Below are 18978 nucleotides of genomic sequence, written 5' to 3' on the forward strand. Positions count from 1 at the left end.
GATCACAGGCTGTGAGAATATGCAGCCTAGCTATCAGGTCTGAATTACCCCCTTGGACTGCTTATTTCCATTATATAACAGGCCCAATTGTTATACAGTAACTTCTGATACTTCTGATACTGTCTATTTACTCAGCATGTGCCATTGTGATGTTCATAGGACACCTGTCAACTCTTCTAGTATATCAGTCTTTTACTCACATTTATAAATTCATGTACCATGTGACATCCTGTACTTCTTTGGTGCCCAGAATGTCAAAATTAAGAAATTAAATATGTAAATGATTGAGTCTAATTAACTAGTTGACAGCAAAGCACAGATGCAAATGGCAATGACTGATTGCCTTCCTCTTGTTACGTTCGCTCAACAGGAATTACACGAGGGATGAAGGACATAGAGAGTACAGCATTCCTTAATGAGTCAAAAGATGTAAAAATCTTAAGGGAATGTAATACAATGAAGATCGAATATTCATGGTTGAGAGTCAGATTCCTTTCATCCACTAATAACGTTTTCTAAATGAATAATTAGTACAGTGGCTTGGGAATAGTGATTGAAAAAATGATCTGACATGTCCTATGTGTGCAGTCGGCTAGACGATCATGGAAAACTTCATTCAATGCTTCCATCTATGGTGCTACCTTAGGAAAGGTGTTCCAGAACCTGACACTGAGCATTCTTCTAAAGATAGATATACATAGGCACATTACAGTATATAATACAATTTGGTATTTTTTAACAATGAGTTATGGAAGTTAGAAGAGCCAATTTTCTTGTCAACACCCAATTTTATTTTTCTAGACACGGTAATACATCAGCAGTCCCTTAGTTTCCCATAGTTCCATAGGCACGAGAACAAAAAGACAGCCTGTCATATCATCAAAATTCACCTTCCACAGAAATAGCTGTGAGTTCAGACGGGAGTAATATTCACACATGGCCAGTAACTCTTGTCTTAGAGGTAGCTCAGCATAAGGCAACAGAATTGTTAAAGATTTTTACCCGTTAGATTACAACCACATCTGCTTCTTGTGCCTATACCTGTGCACAGGCCCACCCATACCTTTGAGGAACAAGATAACAATAATGTCAGCGCCGGCGGCTGTGCATGGCCAAGTGGAGTAACACTTGAATTGCTCCATCGGGCGCCATCTAGTGGTGTCAAGCACGCAAAACACCTTAATTTCCCCATAGGGACTGTAAAGTGACTGTATGATAAGAAGCACTATATGATATTGCCGTATCAAGCTTTATGACCTAGGAATGTAACAAAATAGAATCAGTTTCTTATTCAGTTACCAATTTAGAATTACTAGGACATCAATTTTAAGGAATGGTTAACTTCTATTAATATCAAAGCAAGCAATTAGTGTTGGCAGAAAATCAAATATATATAAAATGTCTAATCTTTTAACAAAATGTTAATTGCTTGAAATACATTATAAATAAATAGACACTGAACGTATCAATTCCAGTCTACTTGTGCTACCAAGTTTTTATTTGTACTCTGAGTCATTTCAGCTCAGTAAATGTACAGTACAATGCAAATGATTAACTTTATATGCATGTTTGAAAATGTTGCATTATAGTGCAGTTTTCATTATACCATGTTCTAATCTGTTTTTGTCTTATCTATTTTATTGTTTATAAATGTATATTGTGTGTTGTTTAATTTAAAGGTACTATTCTGACATTGCCAAAATGCCGGCTATAAGTGACCAAGACATGAATGCTTATCTGGCGGAGCAATCTCGTATGCACATGAATGAGTTTAACACCATGAGTTCGCTCTCAGAGATCTATTCCTACGTTGGGAAATACAGTGAAGAGGTAAGATGTAACTTCTACAGTATATTGTATCTTAAGCCATGTATTGTTTCATCTAACTGTAAATCTCTGGGGCATGATGCATCAAAGTTGATTTTGTAGTCAAACCTCCATAAAAAGCTGTTGTCAAAAGGTTTGGATACTTACTGCCTATGCACCAAGCTATGGAATCTGATACATTCCAGAGATTGGACCCGGGAGGGGGGTAACGCCATCTTTAGATGGTATTACCCAAAATAAACCTATGGGCTTCCTTTCCCTTTGCTCTCCCAGCACCCCCGTGGTACGTGTGTCATATGCCGCTTGTGCAGATAGACTCCTGGGTCCTAAATCCAGAGGTTCATTGATCACAAAGGACAGTTCTTTTCGGGAGAGCTACCCTTTGCAGAAATCTTCATGCATATTGCGTTAATTAATGCCAATATGCATGTGATGAGTGCGCCAACCCCCATGTTTTGGTTTTGGTTCTAATCCATCATTTTGTTTTGGCTTAGGCAAAACCACCCTCAAGTGTTTTGTTTTGGATTCAGTTTTGGTTCTGTTTTCAATTCCTATAAAATCAATAAAAAACCATTAAACATTGCAAAATAATTGATAAAAATCGATAAAAACTGGTAAATCATGTCATTTGGACCTTTTTACATTCAATACAAAACCTGAGTTCAGTTTTTAAATTCCAATTGCAAACTGACAGCAGACCCGAGCCAGGACTTGGTGCTACTTGGAACCCCAAAGTGATTCCAATCTGGGACTCAATTCGACTCGAGTCAGAACCCCTAAGTTTTGGTGTGTTCGTATTTCAGGAAGCCCAAACCACATGTTTAATGCGGATGTGATGGTTTATGCATCCCGCCCCTGGTATCTTAGTTCTTGAAAAATAAGGATAATATATTCTGAAATTTGGTAGAGATTAATGGTATTTGGGAGAAGAGAATAGCTATGAAATGTAAGATGTGTAGCATGTATGCCCATATGTGTTTATTTCTTTATGGCAATATATAGTCAACATGTAAATATTTAGCGAAAGTATTTTTATACAGTATGTGTCCTTTTCCAACAACTAATTTTATATAGAAACATCCTACTGTATTTCAATTAGAAAGTAGGATAATGTGTTTTAGAGCAAAGATTATGCCAAATTAGTATTCTGATCTCTTTGTATGATGTAAAGAGTTAGATCATTGTTATCATGCATGAACTGGAAATTATTGTAAGAAAAATTCATGCTTTGAAGGTTTTAAAGTGGTTTAATAGTAAGCTTTATTTGTAGGTATTAGTAAAAACTGTCTGATAGTCAAGCATTGTAGAATACAGGCTTTGATGTTTATAAAATGGTCACAAAATAACCCATATGGGTAGTTGAAATACTATATTACAGTACTAGCATGGTTTTGATTTAGCTTAGTCAATAAGTAGTCATCATTTTATACCTTTTTAATTAGCTATTTCCACTGAACAATGATTGTACTTTATAAAGTAAAATAAGCAAGTCTACTTTATAAAATAACACTTTAAATTAGAAAATCATATGATAGAAAATATAGTTTTGCACATTAAATGAAGCGCTGCTTATTATATGTGATCAGTAAAACAACAAACTAAAAATCTTTATCAGGATTCATTTGTGTCTTCTTAATAAAGAGTTGTGGAGGTTTCTTTCTTCTTTTTTTTACGTTACTTTTATTGATCTATAAAACAGTCTTCGGCATGCAATGAATTTTACTATTTACAAATAAAGAATAGAGAGGAAGGAGAATGGTCTTATTTATGTCAAGGTCTGTGACTATTTAGTGGGCATAACTAATGATCATTTGAGGAGTCATACTGCACCTTAAACGTCAGTCTCATCCACTCACACTGCTGATCTGGGAATCTTAAAGCAGAGATCAATGCACAGGGCATCTGTTATTGGTTAACATTGTATGAGGATTTGGGAAAAGAGACAAACTTATGAAGCGATGCCAACTCTGTGATGAGCATAGCATCAGAGACTGACATGGAACATCTGGGGAGCCATAGAAATATCAACAAAGAAATTAAGAAAACATATGGACCCTGTACAGAAATATGCTTGGATACATACTGATAAAGCGACACAGGCAGATAATAGTACATATTGTATGCTTTATGGTAATGATTCTCTGGATACTGAGTCATTCGTATGGTGGGATAATTTCTTATGCAGCCTGCAAAGTCAAATCTAACTTGAGAGTTTTAATCCCTAAGCGCTAATGGCTTTCCCTGCTTTATGGCAGGATACATCTCATTGCACAACACATCTCATTGCTCAACCCATCTCAAATGGCAGGAAATTCTTCATTCTAATTAAAAACGTACTTAATTATTGGCTGAGGGGAATTAATTGGCTGCTGATATCCGTTTGCCAGCTCAACAGCTGACAATAGCAAAACAAACTGCATAGCATCACTTTGTACATATGCACTCTCTGTGCATCCAAGATACGGCCTGATATTGGATTAGGTACATTAACACTGCAGTACAGTCAATCCAGTTGAAATGAACATAACTATCATTGAGTGATAGCTGTTAACATTGAGTGATAGCTGTTATTCTGTTGACCTTTATGCACAACAGTAGCTCTGTCTAATTGCGTGAACTTTTCATAGGATTCCACCTTGTGATTTTGCATGATACAGATAGCTCAGTGATAATGTACAGTAGAATGTATAGGTTAATACTGTATACCCAGCACCCATTTGACACATATGGCTTTGATGGAAGGTATAGTATACCTACTGTATGGAACACAAATTGTTTTGTTTAAACAGTACAATACAGTTCCTGTCACATGTCTTATCATTCAGCCAGAGCTGCTGCACTTCAGTAATGTTACTTTTGAGTTTTTGAGTGAACATGGTTTGTAGAGCACACTTAGGGGGTAATTCTGAGTTGATTGCAGTAGGAACTTTGTTAGCAGTTGGGCAAAACCATGTGCACTGCAGGGGAGGCAGATATAACATGTGCAGAGAGAGTTAGATTTGGGTGGGTTATTTTGTTTCTGTGCAGGGTAAATACTGGCTGCTTTATTTTTACACTGCAATTTAGATTGCAGATTGAACACACCACACCCAAATCTAACTCTTTCTGCACATGTTATAGCTGCCTCCCCTGCAGTGCACATTGGTTTTGCCCAATTGCTATCAAAAATCCTGCTGCGATCAACTCAGAATGACCCCCTTAGCTGTGCCAACTGCAGCTATGAGGTTCTCAGTTGTACTGTTCATGCAAACCTATCATGTCCATTTGTAGTAAAATTGGGTAGCATATAAATTAAGCCTTACGTAAAATAAAACATAACAGTTAATAGGCATCTTAAAATATATATATAAAAATAAACGCATCAGGTGTAAGAATATATAATTGCCGTACCTACAATATATCACAGATTAATATGGCACCACAGCTGTATAGAAAAGATGATAAAATAATTGGCCTGGAGAGTAAAGGAATATAAGCATATATTACAATAAAATTTAAATTGCTTTATCCAAGCATTGTCTGGTAAGGTCAAATCATTATAATACAAAATAAATTCAGTGACAGTCCACATAGTGGCCAGTTGAAATGTCTCATAATGCACAGCTATCCATCTGGCAGATATGACTTATACCTACTGTTTATTCCCAGATGGCAGAGATAGTCTCTGTGCCTTCTGCCATCAGTACTGGATAAATTGCAAGCTAAACAAGAATAAAGCTGCAAGTCCAGATAGATTATTTGAGTGTAGATATAATGTTTTACACCATATAAGAAAGTATTTATGTTGCCGTGTACTACTGACTGCTCACATTTGGTGGAGTCCATTTAAGAAACCCCAATGTGCACAACAAAACACTGTGCATTTTGCACCAGTGCCTCTCAGTGGTCTACCCAGTATACTGTACATCAAGGTTCTTGGCTCTCTCCACACTCTGGAGCAGCCTACATAAGCTGAAAGAGTGCCTCTTTGTGCAGGGAGGCAGGATCGTTTTAAGAGGTGCACTGTAATCATCACATCAATACCCAACTTTAGTTCCTATGCTTTCCCTGTGTGTTTTATAATATTGTTTGGTTCAGCCTGATTATGGCTTTATCCATGAAAGTGAGATGACAATTGTGACTGTTTTTATTGCATTAATGTACATTAATACATTAATATTAAGGTGTCACTTTAATAACCTAGTTCATAACACACCTAGTATTACATCTCTCTGCAGAAGGCCTTTGTTTTACTGGGTCCCATTCAGCAGAGAAGCATACTGTATATGCAAGCAAGCTTGCCACTTCTCATAAGACAATCACCATGTACAGAAGTTAGAACATAACAGAATGTTTCCACCCAAATCATACACCAGTTTATTTCACTACAGCAACCTTACAATGCTAAATGGTATCCCATACCTGCACTCAAACGTTCCACTGTGCTCCTTTCATACTTCGATGGGAGCACTTTTACTGCCTCCCCTCACCCCCCCCCCCCCCCCCACACACACACACACACATGTTGCAACTGTGCTTCATACTTACTGACTTTGTGACTGTCCAGGTCAGTGATAGTGGGGGCATGGATGCTTGATTGCATCATCATGACCCCATCTCCCGCTCTACAATGCCCAGATTACAGCAATGTAAAATGGGGGATGGGGCTACAGTACAAGGTACAGTATACCGGCAGAAATCCCAATGCACTTGCAAGGCATGTCAAAAACTGTATTTGTGCTGAGTAGCCATTTTGCCCTTTGTAAGTGATTTCCAGCATGTACTGTAATTAGTTTTGTTTTATTGTATTTCTTTTTTAGAACTCATAAATTATTTCTAAAAGATTGTACATTTGTTAGTTCACATCTTAATTATACTAGCAATAACCATTATGCTATCGTATCTTGTAAAAAATCCAATTGAAACTTACACTGTAAATAGCATGCCGTTTTAATTTTTAGAATTCATAAACTGTAACTATTATCATGACCACATAATCGGAGTGACAATCATAATAACAGAGTCTCAGTAATTGGAAAAGCCTTGTAAATAAAACAAATATGTTCAAATCCAGCAATGAAAGCTGCACATGTTTGAAAATTTAAAAAAGTTGATATAATGAATATTTTGCGATTCCTAAATACTGTAATTAAAAAAGCAAACCTCTAAAAGCATAATTATTTCTTTTTACTAGTTGCATGTTGAAGCACTCTATAAACATATACATAAGACTTTTCTAGAAAGTTGTTTTTATAATTCTGGTGTTTTATACAATAGCGTTCATAGACTCTGACAAAGGTTCTTGATTGTTTTATTTCCCCACTGCAAGTCGGATTGCAGGACATCTTGTTTAGAAGCTTCTATCTGGGTGTTGATGAATTAATCTCATTACTACTAGGTCACTGAATTGCTTCTCTATCTCTTTGTGAGCCACTTGTACTCCCTTTGAAAACAGTACTGTCTAGTCTTGCCAGACATTTGCCACAATATAATTAGTCATTACAAACTGTTCTTTTCATTAGCTGATATCTTCAACAGTCCTAATTTTTTGTAGGAAAAAATGCTTGTTAGTGATACTACTGCACAATATAGTACTTTTATTTATAATTCTTTAGAGTATTACGTGATAGTTTTCTAAAAATGTCCAAACTTAACTGTGTTATTTTAATTACGTTCTATCCATTGTATCTATTTAATAACATGGTTAATTATAGCACATACAATTTTCATACTGGGCCTTATTCAGCTGTGGTCGCAATGCTGATGCAGTGACAGAACTGCAATGCAATGCAAGTGTAGAAGTCACCCATAAGTGCAGGAGTCGTCCACTGAAGCCATTGCAAAATGCTCAGTAACTGCGTGCTCCGTCTCAACCATGATGCAAATATATACCCTGTGTGCCTCCACAGCCACGCAGAATGGCCATGGGAACTGCGACACTGGCTACATGTTTTATGTGTACTAGATCGCAGTGGCATGCCGAGACACATCCCGGAAATGGTCACAACATGCCTGCATTTTTGCAGGGACTCCTTATTATCTCCCCAACTGGTATATTCCTGTCAATCACTCTGTAACTGATTCCTCACTGTGAGCGGCATCACAAAGGTGCCTCGGCACCTGCACACTGCACCATGACACATGTACAGTCGGGTTCGGTATGTAATCCTGCCACCCAGGATGCCGATTGTCACTAGCCTGACATCGGCATCCTGAGCGTTGGGATGCCGGCAGGGTGGTGAGGGTAACTAAGTCCCTTGCAGGCTCACCACAGGTTCTATTGTCCCCCTATGGGTATCCTTGCCCCTGTATTGTGACTGCCGGGATCCTGACTGTCGTTATGCTAACCACATACCGTGCAGTCTACTGATAATCACTACACCGTCAAAGTTGCGAATGCATCTGTATCAGGCGCACAGTACATTGCTCTCAATGAGGCTGATGCGGAGTTGAAAGTATGGCCATTTGCAAAGAGCATCTTGCACGTATTTGCGCTGTGCATTCCCCAGAAACAAACATATCCAAGTACAGATATTGCAGGGTCATATACATTTCAGTTACATTTCCAGTTGCAACTGTAGGGTTTAACTGGACTGTAACATTTTGATGGCATTGTGGGCTATGCACAGTTGTCTGGTAGACCTAAATACGCCTGTTTTATATGCTCTATAAATGCATTTACTTCCAGGTATGCAATAAAGAAGTACAGATATATCTTCATATAACGTTGCTGCAATGCATATGCACAGGATCACGCATCACAAGAATGTATGAGCCTCCAGGCTACGTATACTGGCATCTGTGGCCTTTCAGGGTAATGCGAGTGGATCATGGGTGCATGCGCACACATGTACCTTTGAATTTAGCAAGTACGCACCACAGCAACAACATTTGAGGGCACATCTGTAATTACAAGTGACTAATGTTCAACTTTGCATCAGCCCCACCATATGCTTAGAAGTAGAGGTGACCGATGCTTGTATTAAGAGTTTTTGCTATTTTTTTCCAGATAATCAATAAAATATATACATACTGTATATCCTTCATGAACTGCTCTGCTTCATGCAAAAATGTGCAAATATCTAGATAAGCTCCTGTGCAGTTTGCTCATGCCATTTTCCAGCATTGGTAAACTCTATGCCTTATAGCTATGAATTCTGTATATCTCCCAACATTCATACCAACTTTGAACTAGCTGGTTCATATCTGGCTATTTGCAATTTTTTTGGGAGGCCTATAAGATTACATTTATTATCCAAGGTCTCAAAGAAATATAAAAGGAATCTCCAGCTACTGTACTGTATCATATTTATACTGCAAAACAGTTTTTTTTATTCCTTATTATGACATACTGTACTGTAATATTCTCTTGTGAAGTATTTCTCTTATGCTGCACCACTTTCACTCTAGAATGTTCTCTCATTATCTACAGTATCAGTAAACTGTCTGGTACTCTATAGTGGTACTTCAAAATATAGCTATAGAGGAAGTCATGTTACTTTACCTTCCTGCTGACAACTGGTCTTTTTATATAATCTAAATTTCTATGTTGAACTCTCTGTATATATTTGGAGAGATTTTTAATACACCGCAAAGCAAAAAAAAGAGAAAGGGAAAAAATTATTTGCACTCAACAAACCATATTGCAATGCAAGTGGCGCAAATACGTTTATTTTGCTTTTTGCATGCAGGGTAAATGCTGGCTGCTTTTGCATGTACAGTAGCCCACAAATGCTGCACACCTTTATATTTGCACTGCAATTTAGATTTGAGCTCGGACACACCCTTCCAAAGGCTAAATCTCTCTGCACATTCTAAATCTGCCCCACCTGCAGAGCAGCATGGTTTTGTCAAGGTGCAAATTGACTTTTTCTTTTGCTTTACACCCAGCTCAGAATCCGGGCTTACGCCCCTTTACTGTCTTTGATATTTCTTACTCTAGTGCTATCTCCATAAAGCAGACAGCTGGACAACATTATTTAATCAGAATATCTGAAGATCAAACTGTTTTTAATTCAACCTAAAACATTACTTAATAAATATGTTATCTTATGAAGCTTATCTAAACAAGTACTACTGTGTCATAAGTATCATGTCATTATGTCTTCTCGTTAAATAAATGGTACAATAGTGGAGGAATTATAACAGTCCATGTACGTGATTGTTTAATGTCTTCATGCTTTATGGTGATTGTGTATCCTAAATACCTTTTATTATTTATGTTACAGATTTTAACAGCTTTAGATCAAGATGACCAAGCTGGAAAACAAAAAATTGCCTACAAATTAGAACAAGTCATTGCCCTGATGAGTATAGACAGCTGAAAACTGTTCTTCCAGGTTACCCTGGAAGGGATAAACCAAGCCGTGCCTCAGTCAAGATTGTCATCTTTACCAAGTGCAAGTTCTGGTTGGCTGGATGCAGGGTCTTCTGCTTCCTCTTCTTTCATCTATGAACCTCATGGATACATCAAAATGTCCAGTGGATTAAGGAAGAATAAAGAGTGGATAACTTTGGAATGCAAAACATTCTTATTACTTACAAATAAACACTCATCCGTATCAGTATGGGAAGCTAGAAGGTCCTATCTGCTGTGCTGCTTGTAGCTTCTTTCCTTGCCATGACCTGGTATGGATGGATCATGAACCTAGTATTAATGCATTATAACAACCAACACACACAATGGAGTCCTTCTTTAGCAAAACAAGGCATTATTGATCTCCCAACAAAATAACTTGATTTATTACTCAGTGCAAACCTTCAAACATGGAGCATGAAAAACATGTGAAAACTCTTCTTTAATCTCTTAGAGGGCATTAGAAGACAGAAGTTATTTTTATTTTAAGGTCTTTTCCTTTTCACCCTTTTCAAAATGAAGTTGTCACTGCCCTGTAACTTATCATACATGTAGCTAAAAGTGTTGGATACTATCTAAGTTCAAATTTACTATCAAAAATGTAGATTTCTTTCTATATGCATATTGATGGGTTTATAAGCTAGTTGTAACGAAATTCTACATTCTAGACCCCAGTGTTCATGATACCACATACAGAACATTCATTTCATACACTGACAACTTTTAATGAACATGTCCATCGCAAACCCCATTAGATGTCCTTTTGTTAAATGTGCAGCACTTCTCATTGGCATTTTCATATTTTTGCCTGAAATTAATTTGTGTCCCTTAAATGCCAGCATTGTAAATTAGTACACAATGCTTCATTTTAGATGCACTTTGCTTGCTGTTCATGACCTTAGCAGCAGGTAATAATTACGTCTAAAATTTCAAGTTATACAAACAGCAGAAATCTATGACTCTTGTTTCCAGACTTTATTAATCACAAACAGTTAAATACTTTTAGCACAATTCACTGTAAACCCTGAAACATAATATAAAATAGTAAAAAAAAACTATTATACAGTTTGGTGACAAATAGTCATCATTAATTTTTTATTATTCAGCCTAAGAAGGAATGTTCTGATGCTGTGGATTATAAATGTTCATCAGATGTTTTTGAAACTGCCATTTGGAATAAGGAGCACAAAATTACAATACTCATGATGCAAAAAAATAATAAATAAAAACAGAATATCAGCACAATTTTTATTCGGAATGATAAAAGAAAATGTCACCTGTTGAAAAAGTTTGCATTACTTGTAAATGCATTCAACAATAGTGACAATAAGTTACTAATTTTAAGGCTACTGCACTGTAATTCCAGGTTATTCCAACTTCTTTCCAATGTTATTCTAACTTCTTTTGTAATCTTATGGAATTGACAGTTCAGTATTTTAAATGGTAAAATGTAACTATCATTGTAAGACAATAACAAAGCGTTACAAATCTTCCTATTATGTAATCCTTAATAATGCTGTTTATTTTAATTAAAATAAATTACATATAGCTCAAATAATGGAATATGCTAGAATGGATTTAATTTGGCACAAGCTGAAAGCCGATAGAAAACAACCATTGGTTTGTGTTTATTTTTGTTGAGAGCACTTAATCCCTTATGCACCTTATTTGAACATTTTATAGCATTTGCTTGGAATTGGCTGGTGGCTTAGAACTATAAATGCCATTAACTGGAACCTGAAGCATTGGTTGGCTACTACAATTAGCAAGGGGAAGAAGAAGCAACATACTCAAAGAATTGTAGACAAAACCAAAGGTTATGGTGGCATGACATTGTCACGACTCAAAGGCTTTCTTCTCACCCTCCCAAGGATAATAATGGCAAGGACAAACGTGAATGCATTTGTGAATGATCCAGTCCAGATGTTTCACATTAACTGTTGGAAGATGAGTCAAAAATGGAATTTGCACAGCTGTACAGAGAGAATACAAGTAGACCACTATGCTATCTAATTCAATCAATTTTAGCTTATATTTGTTTGTATGGTACATATTTTTTCATTTTTTTTTAAATGGCAACCTCAGACAAATAAAAATATAAAAACAAAATAAGTACATATAGAAAAATGTAATTTTTCGTGTTGACCATCGTGAGCTTCAAAGCTGCCCATCTTATTCCCTTTACTTTTTTGTTTTGGTTTTTCTGAACTCTTCTTTCCTGCCTTGGGATGTGCCAGGCTTGTGCTGTGAATGTGTAGGGTGTTTGCCCTGGAGTTCCAGAGGTACATACCTTAGCTTTCAGTTTATTTTATATTGAAAATAGCGCATGTTAATACAGTTAAATCTGAGAGACAACTAAAGCCTTGCTGATGATGTGGATGTGGTTCCCATTTTATTCCTTATTCTTCCCTTTTTAAGTTCTTTGCTTTTTTCGATTTTTTTTTTTGTCTGCCTGAAAGCATTGATCTGAGTGGTTTGTCATGTGACTATATTCTATGTTAAGGTGGAATCTTTATCAAAGCCTGCAAAATGAAAGGGGTTTAATAAATTAATATATAGTGCAGCTTGACCTGTTGAATCTTGCTGCACATTGTTCCCTAAACCCATTGCTAAATATTTAACCTTATTCTAAACAATTGTATGGCCCACGAATATATACAATGGTTGAGGTCCTGATCTAGGCTACATAAATAACATATTGGTTATGCTGGTACTCTTTGAAAGCTTATTGTTCCATTGTTTCCTACATTGGAGATGGGACCATTGAAGCCTATTGTACAAAAAAAAAGAGAATGCATGGGCATCTCAAAAATAATAATAGCAAATTGGGTTAATACAAATATAAGAATACTCTGTATTATGTTTCCTGGTCTGAAAATTTATTTAAATTTTTTTGTTCACCAAAAAATTATTTCGTTGAAAAGTTCATTTAAAGGGCTTATATGCTAGGCTTTTTGTTGAAAGTTTAGGAGCAACTTTACATAGTACTTTTGAATATATCAAATAGTAATATGTGTTTCCAGGTATATTTTTCTTTATTTATAGGTATGAGTGAGTATAATGGAATAGTGAGCTAATGACTAGGCTATGTTAGGATTTGAAGGCACAGTTGATTTTATTGCCACAATTAAAATATTATGTTCTTTAAAAAACTAATAATTCTGTATTAGAAGAACACAGTACTTGTCTGATCAATGTTTTTTACAGGAGCAGCTATAGCATGTCTTTAGCTATGTGAAGCAAGACACCTAATATTTACAGTAGCTGGATAATTTCATAGAAGAAAGTGAGGAACAATTGTATACTGTAGCATGCAGAATCACTTTTATTGTTAAGATTAATTTGTCCTGGTGTTTAAACACTTACAGGACACTTAGAACAGTTGTGACAGACAAAGAAACATTTACAAAAATCACCTACCAAATTAAAAACTATTTAATACATTATAACCAGTTCTATTTAGTGTGTAGGCCCAGTTAATAAAAAAAAGGACATTAAAACTTCAATAAAGAATGTCATCTGTAGCATATTCCATAGCTAACATTTCTGTTGCATTGGTTTTGGGACACTTCGAGTAATGTATGAACATTAATATATGCAAAGGGTGCGAAAGTGCCTAATTACTGTACACATATTGCAAATGTGTATGTGCACACTAACATCCGAGCAGTCCCAAAAAGCAGGGCACCTCAGCACCCTGTGCAGTCCCCAAAAATGTGACATCACGCAAAGGCAATGGTCCTGCCCCCAAGGCCCTGGGCAATGGAACTGCTCATCAAACCCTCCCTATGACCCTGAATCCTAGTGTTTGAAACATCTACCAGAAAGTCTATTTAAATGTCCTAATTTTAAAAAATTGTAAAAACAACAATTTAATATATTTAAAGTTTTCCACTTTTCACCTAAAATACTGCTCAGATTAACATTATTCATGTCTTTAATAATCATGAGGTCAAGTCACACTTTATTACGCATTGTATTATACTATTTTACATTAGGATGTTTTATTACATTGGTAGAAATGCACTTTTCATTAAAGTGCACCTGAACGGGGTATAAGGCTTCCAACTCATTTATATCATTTTTGTTTTGCATGTAAATCCATCCTTGTACCTAACCTACACAGAGTAATTAATGACCTTGATCCACTTACTTTCTTCCTTCACAAGAAGAACAATTTGCATTCCCACAATCTGGAAATCCATGAGCTATCCTGCAAAATGGGCTTTTTCATGTGACATCACAAATTATCACTGTGCCTTTGCATGTTAATAACTTACCTTTTCTGATCTTTTAGTAGGTTTTCTGAATGTCTAATTTAGGCCCCAAGAGTAAAATCAGCTCACCACTACTCCTCTCTAATGTACAGTACTTAATACATGGAAATGTACATTGTGTTTTGGGTATGTCATTTACTGTATTTAACCACTGCCACAACTTCTGTAAAAGCTATTAGCAAGTAAACACTTATGGAATGAATTTTCAACTTTTAAAGTATAATGTATAATTAAGATTATATCTCTATATATATATATATATATATATATATTCAAAAAATGACTATAAAAAATAATATAATTCACATGTAGAATATTAAGCTACATTCCAAATGTTTAATGCAGGGCGTTGAATCTTACACTAGAGTTAATTGAGATATTTGCCATTTGTTTGATCAAGTGATTGTTGGAAACAAATGTGCATTATTGTGTCATGTTATTTTATATGACTGAAAGAATAGTGTTACATTATGTCACCCTACTATAATTTCTTATGTTTTATATTGATTTGTGAATATAACATCCAATCTAAATCAATACATTCAAAATGTATTTTTCTTAAAATAATATCAATAATCCATAATTGGTAAATAACGCAAAGGTTCCAAAATGCACATTGTAACTATGTCCCGTAACAGTACTCCTTTTTGTATGGCAGCAGAGGATTGTATGACTCTTAGTGGTTAGCTGGTCACTTGCATTTGAACTACATGAAAGTACTGTATTCTAAGCTAATTACGCCCTACACCACAGGCAGAAATGTTACCAAAGTATCTATATTTGGCCAAATCAAAAGATAATAATTACAATTTTGATTATAACAAATCAATTTGTTTATCCTTACTAAAGAGTTGAAAAGGTTGTATCATGCATGTCTCCCATTGGTTTGTCATTGTCACACTGTTGTAGAAATAGATAAGTCTGTAAAATGAGATAATATACTACTAAACCTTTATTTTTGTATTCATACAATAATGCAAATTACTTGATGCAATATTATATCAAAAAGGCAAAATGCGTGAAAAATAATCCAAAACTTACATTCAGAAGCATTGTCATGAGGGTTTTTTTTAAATGAAAATGATATTTCAAATAACTGTATTTTGATTTTGAGTCTATTTGGTGGTACCCCTACAACAAATATATATATAAATATACATATATATATATATATATATATATATATTGTTCCAAACATCCAGCACTCAAATGTGTAATGCAGCAACTTCTCCGGAGGCCAGGGCCGGTTCTTGCCTTTGTGGCGCCCCGGGCAAAATGATAGGGGTGTGGCTTCATACGAGGGCGTGGTTAGTTATGCCCTAATTTGTGCCCCCTGTAGTGCCGCTGAAAGAGAAAAAAAAATTATACTTACTATCCCCGCTCCTGATTCCAGACTGCTGCAGACCTCCGCCAGTACCGCTCCTCTCCTTGGATCAGCATAGACACTAGAGGTCAATTATGACTCCTAGCGTCTGTGCCACAATGCTGTGCGGTGCACAATGATGTCATCGCGCACCGCACGGCAAAGGTCCCCTCCACAAAGGGAAACTACACGCGTAGCATCTGGTTCCCTTCACAGCGGAGGACCAGCGGGGGGCACAGTAGCGGATCTTGCCATGGTGCAGCGCCCTCCGGATGGCGCCGGCACCCTCCGGAAGGCGGCGCCCCGGGCAAAAGTCCTGCTTGCCAGTGGCAAGATCCGCTACTGCCGGTGGCCCTCCATGTAATACACATGTATGGCAGATAGTGGATGGCACTAAATATAGAAAATTAAAATGATTAACGCTGCTGGGGTATATCAATGTTTAGAGATAGCCCAGCATGCCACTTACATGAATATATGAACTTGCATTATGAAAAATGGTCCTATAAATTAGCAGATCATTCTGCAATGCTACTTTATTCCATTAATTAAATTTTAGCTCTGCAGTTTTAGCATAGGGCTAAACATTTTGAAGAAACTTTAAAGTGTAGGATACCCCCATATAAATGTATGTGTGGCCAACTTCCCTATAATGCTGTACTTACATAATAATGCTACATACTGTATATGACGGGTAGTACTAATATTTACTGTAGTACATGGTGTTCATTTTTATACTGCTGTAACCAGGTCATTAAAGCTTATTCTCCTTTTCATATGTGTAATGATGTAACTGATGTAGAGTGACAGAAACTCTACGAAGGACTGTATTCTTCTAAACACCTAATCATTGGTTCAGTAAAAATGTTCTTTTGTGGCCAATTTGGAGAATGATCTTCTAAGCATCTTCCAGCTTGAGAGGTGTCTAAAACAAAATTCCGTGTCCACAATCTGAGAGTATACATAGAATAAATAGATACATTAAACAATGTGTCTGTCAATGTTCTGATGTCTTCCTGCCATATTTTATTAATTGAAATTGTTATCTCACACAGAATGTACAGATGCCCTATGATGCTCCTTACAAAGTATTGTATATCGTATATAAATTTGGTGCATATTAGTACGTACAAATGCCTATGAACATCAATATCTATTTTTGACCAGGAATCCTTACACACACTCTTCTAGGTAAGAACCCTGTACAAACCGAAGGTATCCTATTGGCTATTATGGTTTTTGATAAAGCTTCCACCTATATATTCATATCTTTATGAGTCCAGTGTTACTGAGAGCCTCAAAGAGATAAAAAAAGAAGCATATTAGAATGGAGGTTTAAATATACTATTTAAATTGGAAAAAGAGTTGTAACTTGGTAAAGGCAAGCTTCTGTAACTTTGTTATAATTGTATACCTGTGTATGTAAATATAATGCATTCCTATTTTGCAGTTCAAAACAAATGAAAAAAAACAAACTATTTGTAATATAGAATAAAGTTTATTTAAAAAAATTGAAAGCAGTTTTCTCTTTGTTACAAGCCTTATAAAATGTTACGTGAAGGTGGGAGTGTGCACCATGGTGTCGGATACAAAAGAAAAGACAGGGAGTCAGAAACGGGGAAAAAACTAAAGGAAAGAAAGACAGAATGTAAAACAGGTCTAAAAAAGGAATATAATGAAACTAATTGGTAAGTTACAGTAGTTTATACAATGTGACGGCAATAAAATGTCAATACAGTTGTTCAATGAAGGTGTAAATTCAGCATTTATTGTTTTCCTGTATAGTGCTACTCATACTGTACATTTATATAGTATATGTTTTACCATAGGTGTAGTAACACATTCCTTACCTGCAACTGCTGTAGTTACCAATTTCCTAGCACCTCTTCAGTGACACATTTCCCCCCTCCCAACAATACATTTGCCCTTTGCTCCCTGCATTAATACCCCAACATGTAACTACATACATACCTCCCAACATTTCAAAGTCATGAGGAGGGACATCTCTGTGTGTCTGCCCAAAAAGGGTGTGTGGCCTATGGAAAAGAGGGTATGGCTTTGGACAATGCCGCAATCGATAGCCATGCCCCCATTGCTGTCAGTGAGGGAGCATTGCCCAGCGCTCTGTGAGCTGCTGTTATGCCCCCTCTCCTCCTGTCTCCACTGAATAGACACTGTGAGCATGCGCACAGCGTCTATTCGCTGCTCTGCTAAGCAGAGCAGTAGTGTCTGGAGCCTCCCAACTGCCCCCCTCCCACCGCAGGACACTGTGGCCTGCAGGTGGGACAGCGGGACAGTCCCAAAAAAACAGGACTGTCCCGCAAAAATCAGGACAGTTGAGAGGTATGCTACACATACAGAACATTTGTTTTACATTTCTTATCACATTTTGTCTTGTCTCTGCTCCTCAGTTGATGAGATTCTTAAGTCCTGGTGTCTCTTTAAAGTATTTAAAACACATACAAAACAGTAACTGTAAAATCAGTTAAATCACGGAATAAAGTATGTGCTTGTTGATAACAATTAGAAAAAATAGACTATCAACTATAGCTCTGAAAGAGAAACAACTGTTTCTTAGTGGTATCAATAACTGCTGCCATCTGGCAGATATCATTAAACTATGGACTTGGGGCCTAATTCAGACCCGATCACTGCTGTGCGTTTTCACACAGCGGGCGATCGGGTCTGAACTGCACATGCGTATGCACCGTCCCTGTGATGTACCAAGAAGGGTGTCCAGGCCACTGCGCATGTGCGGTAGCATCACCACCATGCACATTGGCCATTTCCAGGGAACCCTGCTGGAACTACAGCAGTGTGTAACCCATAGCCTACAATGGGCTACCGCAATTGCGGTAGCAGCTGGCGCCAATATTGGGAATGCAAAGCATTCCCAATATTGATACTTTGGGCTGCATCGCATCCCCCATAGAAACCCATGGGGAATGTCGCTGTGGGCAGCAATCTGCTTCACTCTTTCCAGGGATACATAGTGTTTGCAGCTAACCCCTGAAAACTGGTGTTTTCAGGGGAGATAGCTGCAAATACTGTTTGATAAATGGGCCCCTATATGAGCAAAAGTGTGCCCTGTCTCTAGGTAACCACATGTTGGGCATCCTAAACTTTTTAAACAGACAATTTTATGTTTCAAAAGAGCCCACCAGTTGTTCCTTTAT

General features: G+C 36.8%; 1 protein-coding gene across 3 annotated transcripts in view; it reads left to right on the forward strand.

Annotated features, from left to right (window-relative positions):
- Positions 1-17272, forward strand: part of PLXNA4 (plexin A4) — a 1021577-nt gene extending 1004305 nt beyond the window's left edge. For all 3 annotated transcript variants that reach the window (XM_063926762.1, XM_063926763.1, XM_063926764.1), the window contains exons 31-32: positions 1680-1830; positions 10035-17272. In XM_063926762.1, the coding sequence (XP_063782832.1) occupies positions 1680-1830; positions 10035-10130 (247 nt within the window). In that variant the 3' untranslated portion in view covers positions 10131-17272. The remainder of the gene's footprint in view (positions 1-1679; positions 1831-10034) is intronic.
- The last annotated feature ends 1706 nt before the right edge of the window (positions 17273-18978 follow it).

Source organism: Pseudophryne corroboree, chromosome 6 (assembly GCF_028390025.1).
Source record: "Pseudophryne corroboree isolate aPseCor3 chromosome 6, aPseCor3.hap2, whole genome shotgun sequence".
NCBI classification, from domain to species: domain Eukaryota; kingdom Metazoa; phylum Chordata; class Amphibia; order Anura; family Myobatrachidae; genus Pseudophryne; species Pseudophryne corroboree.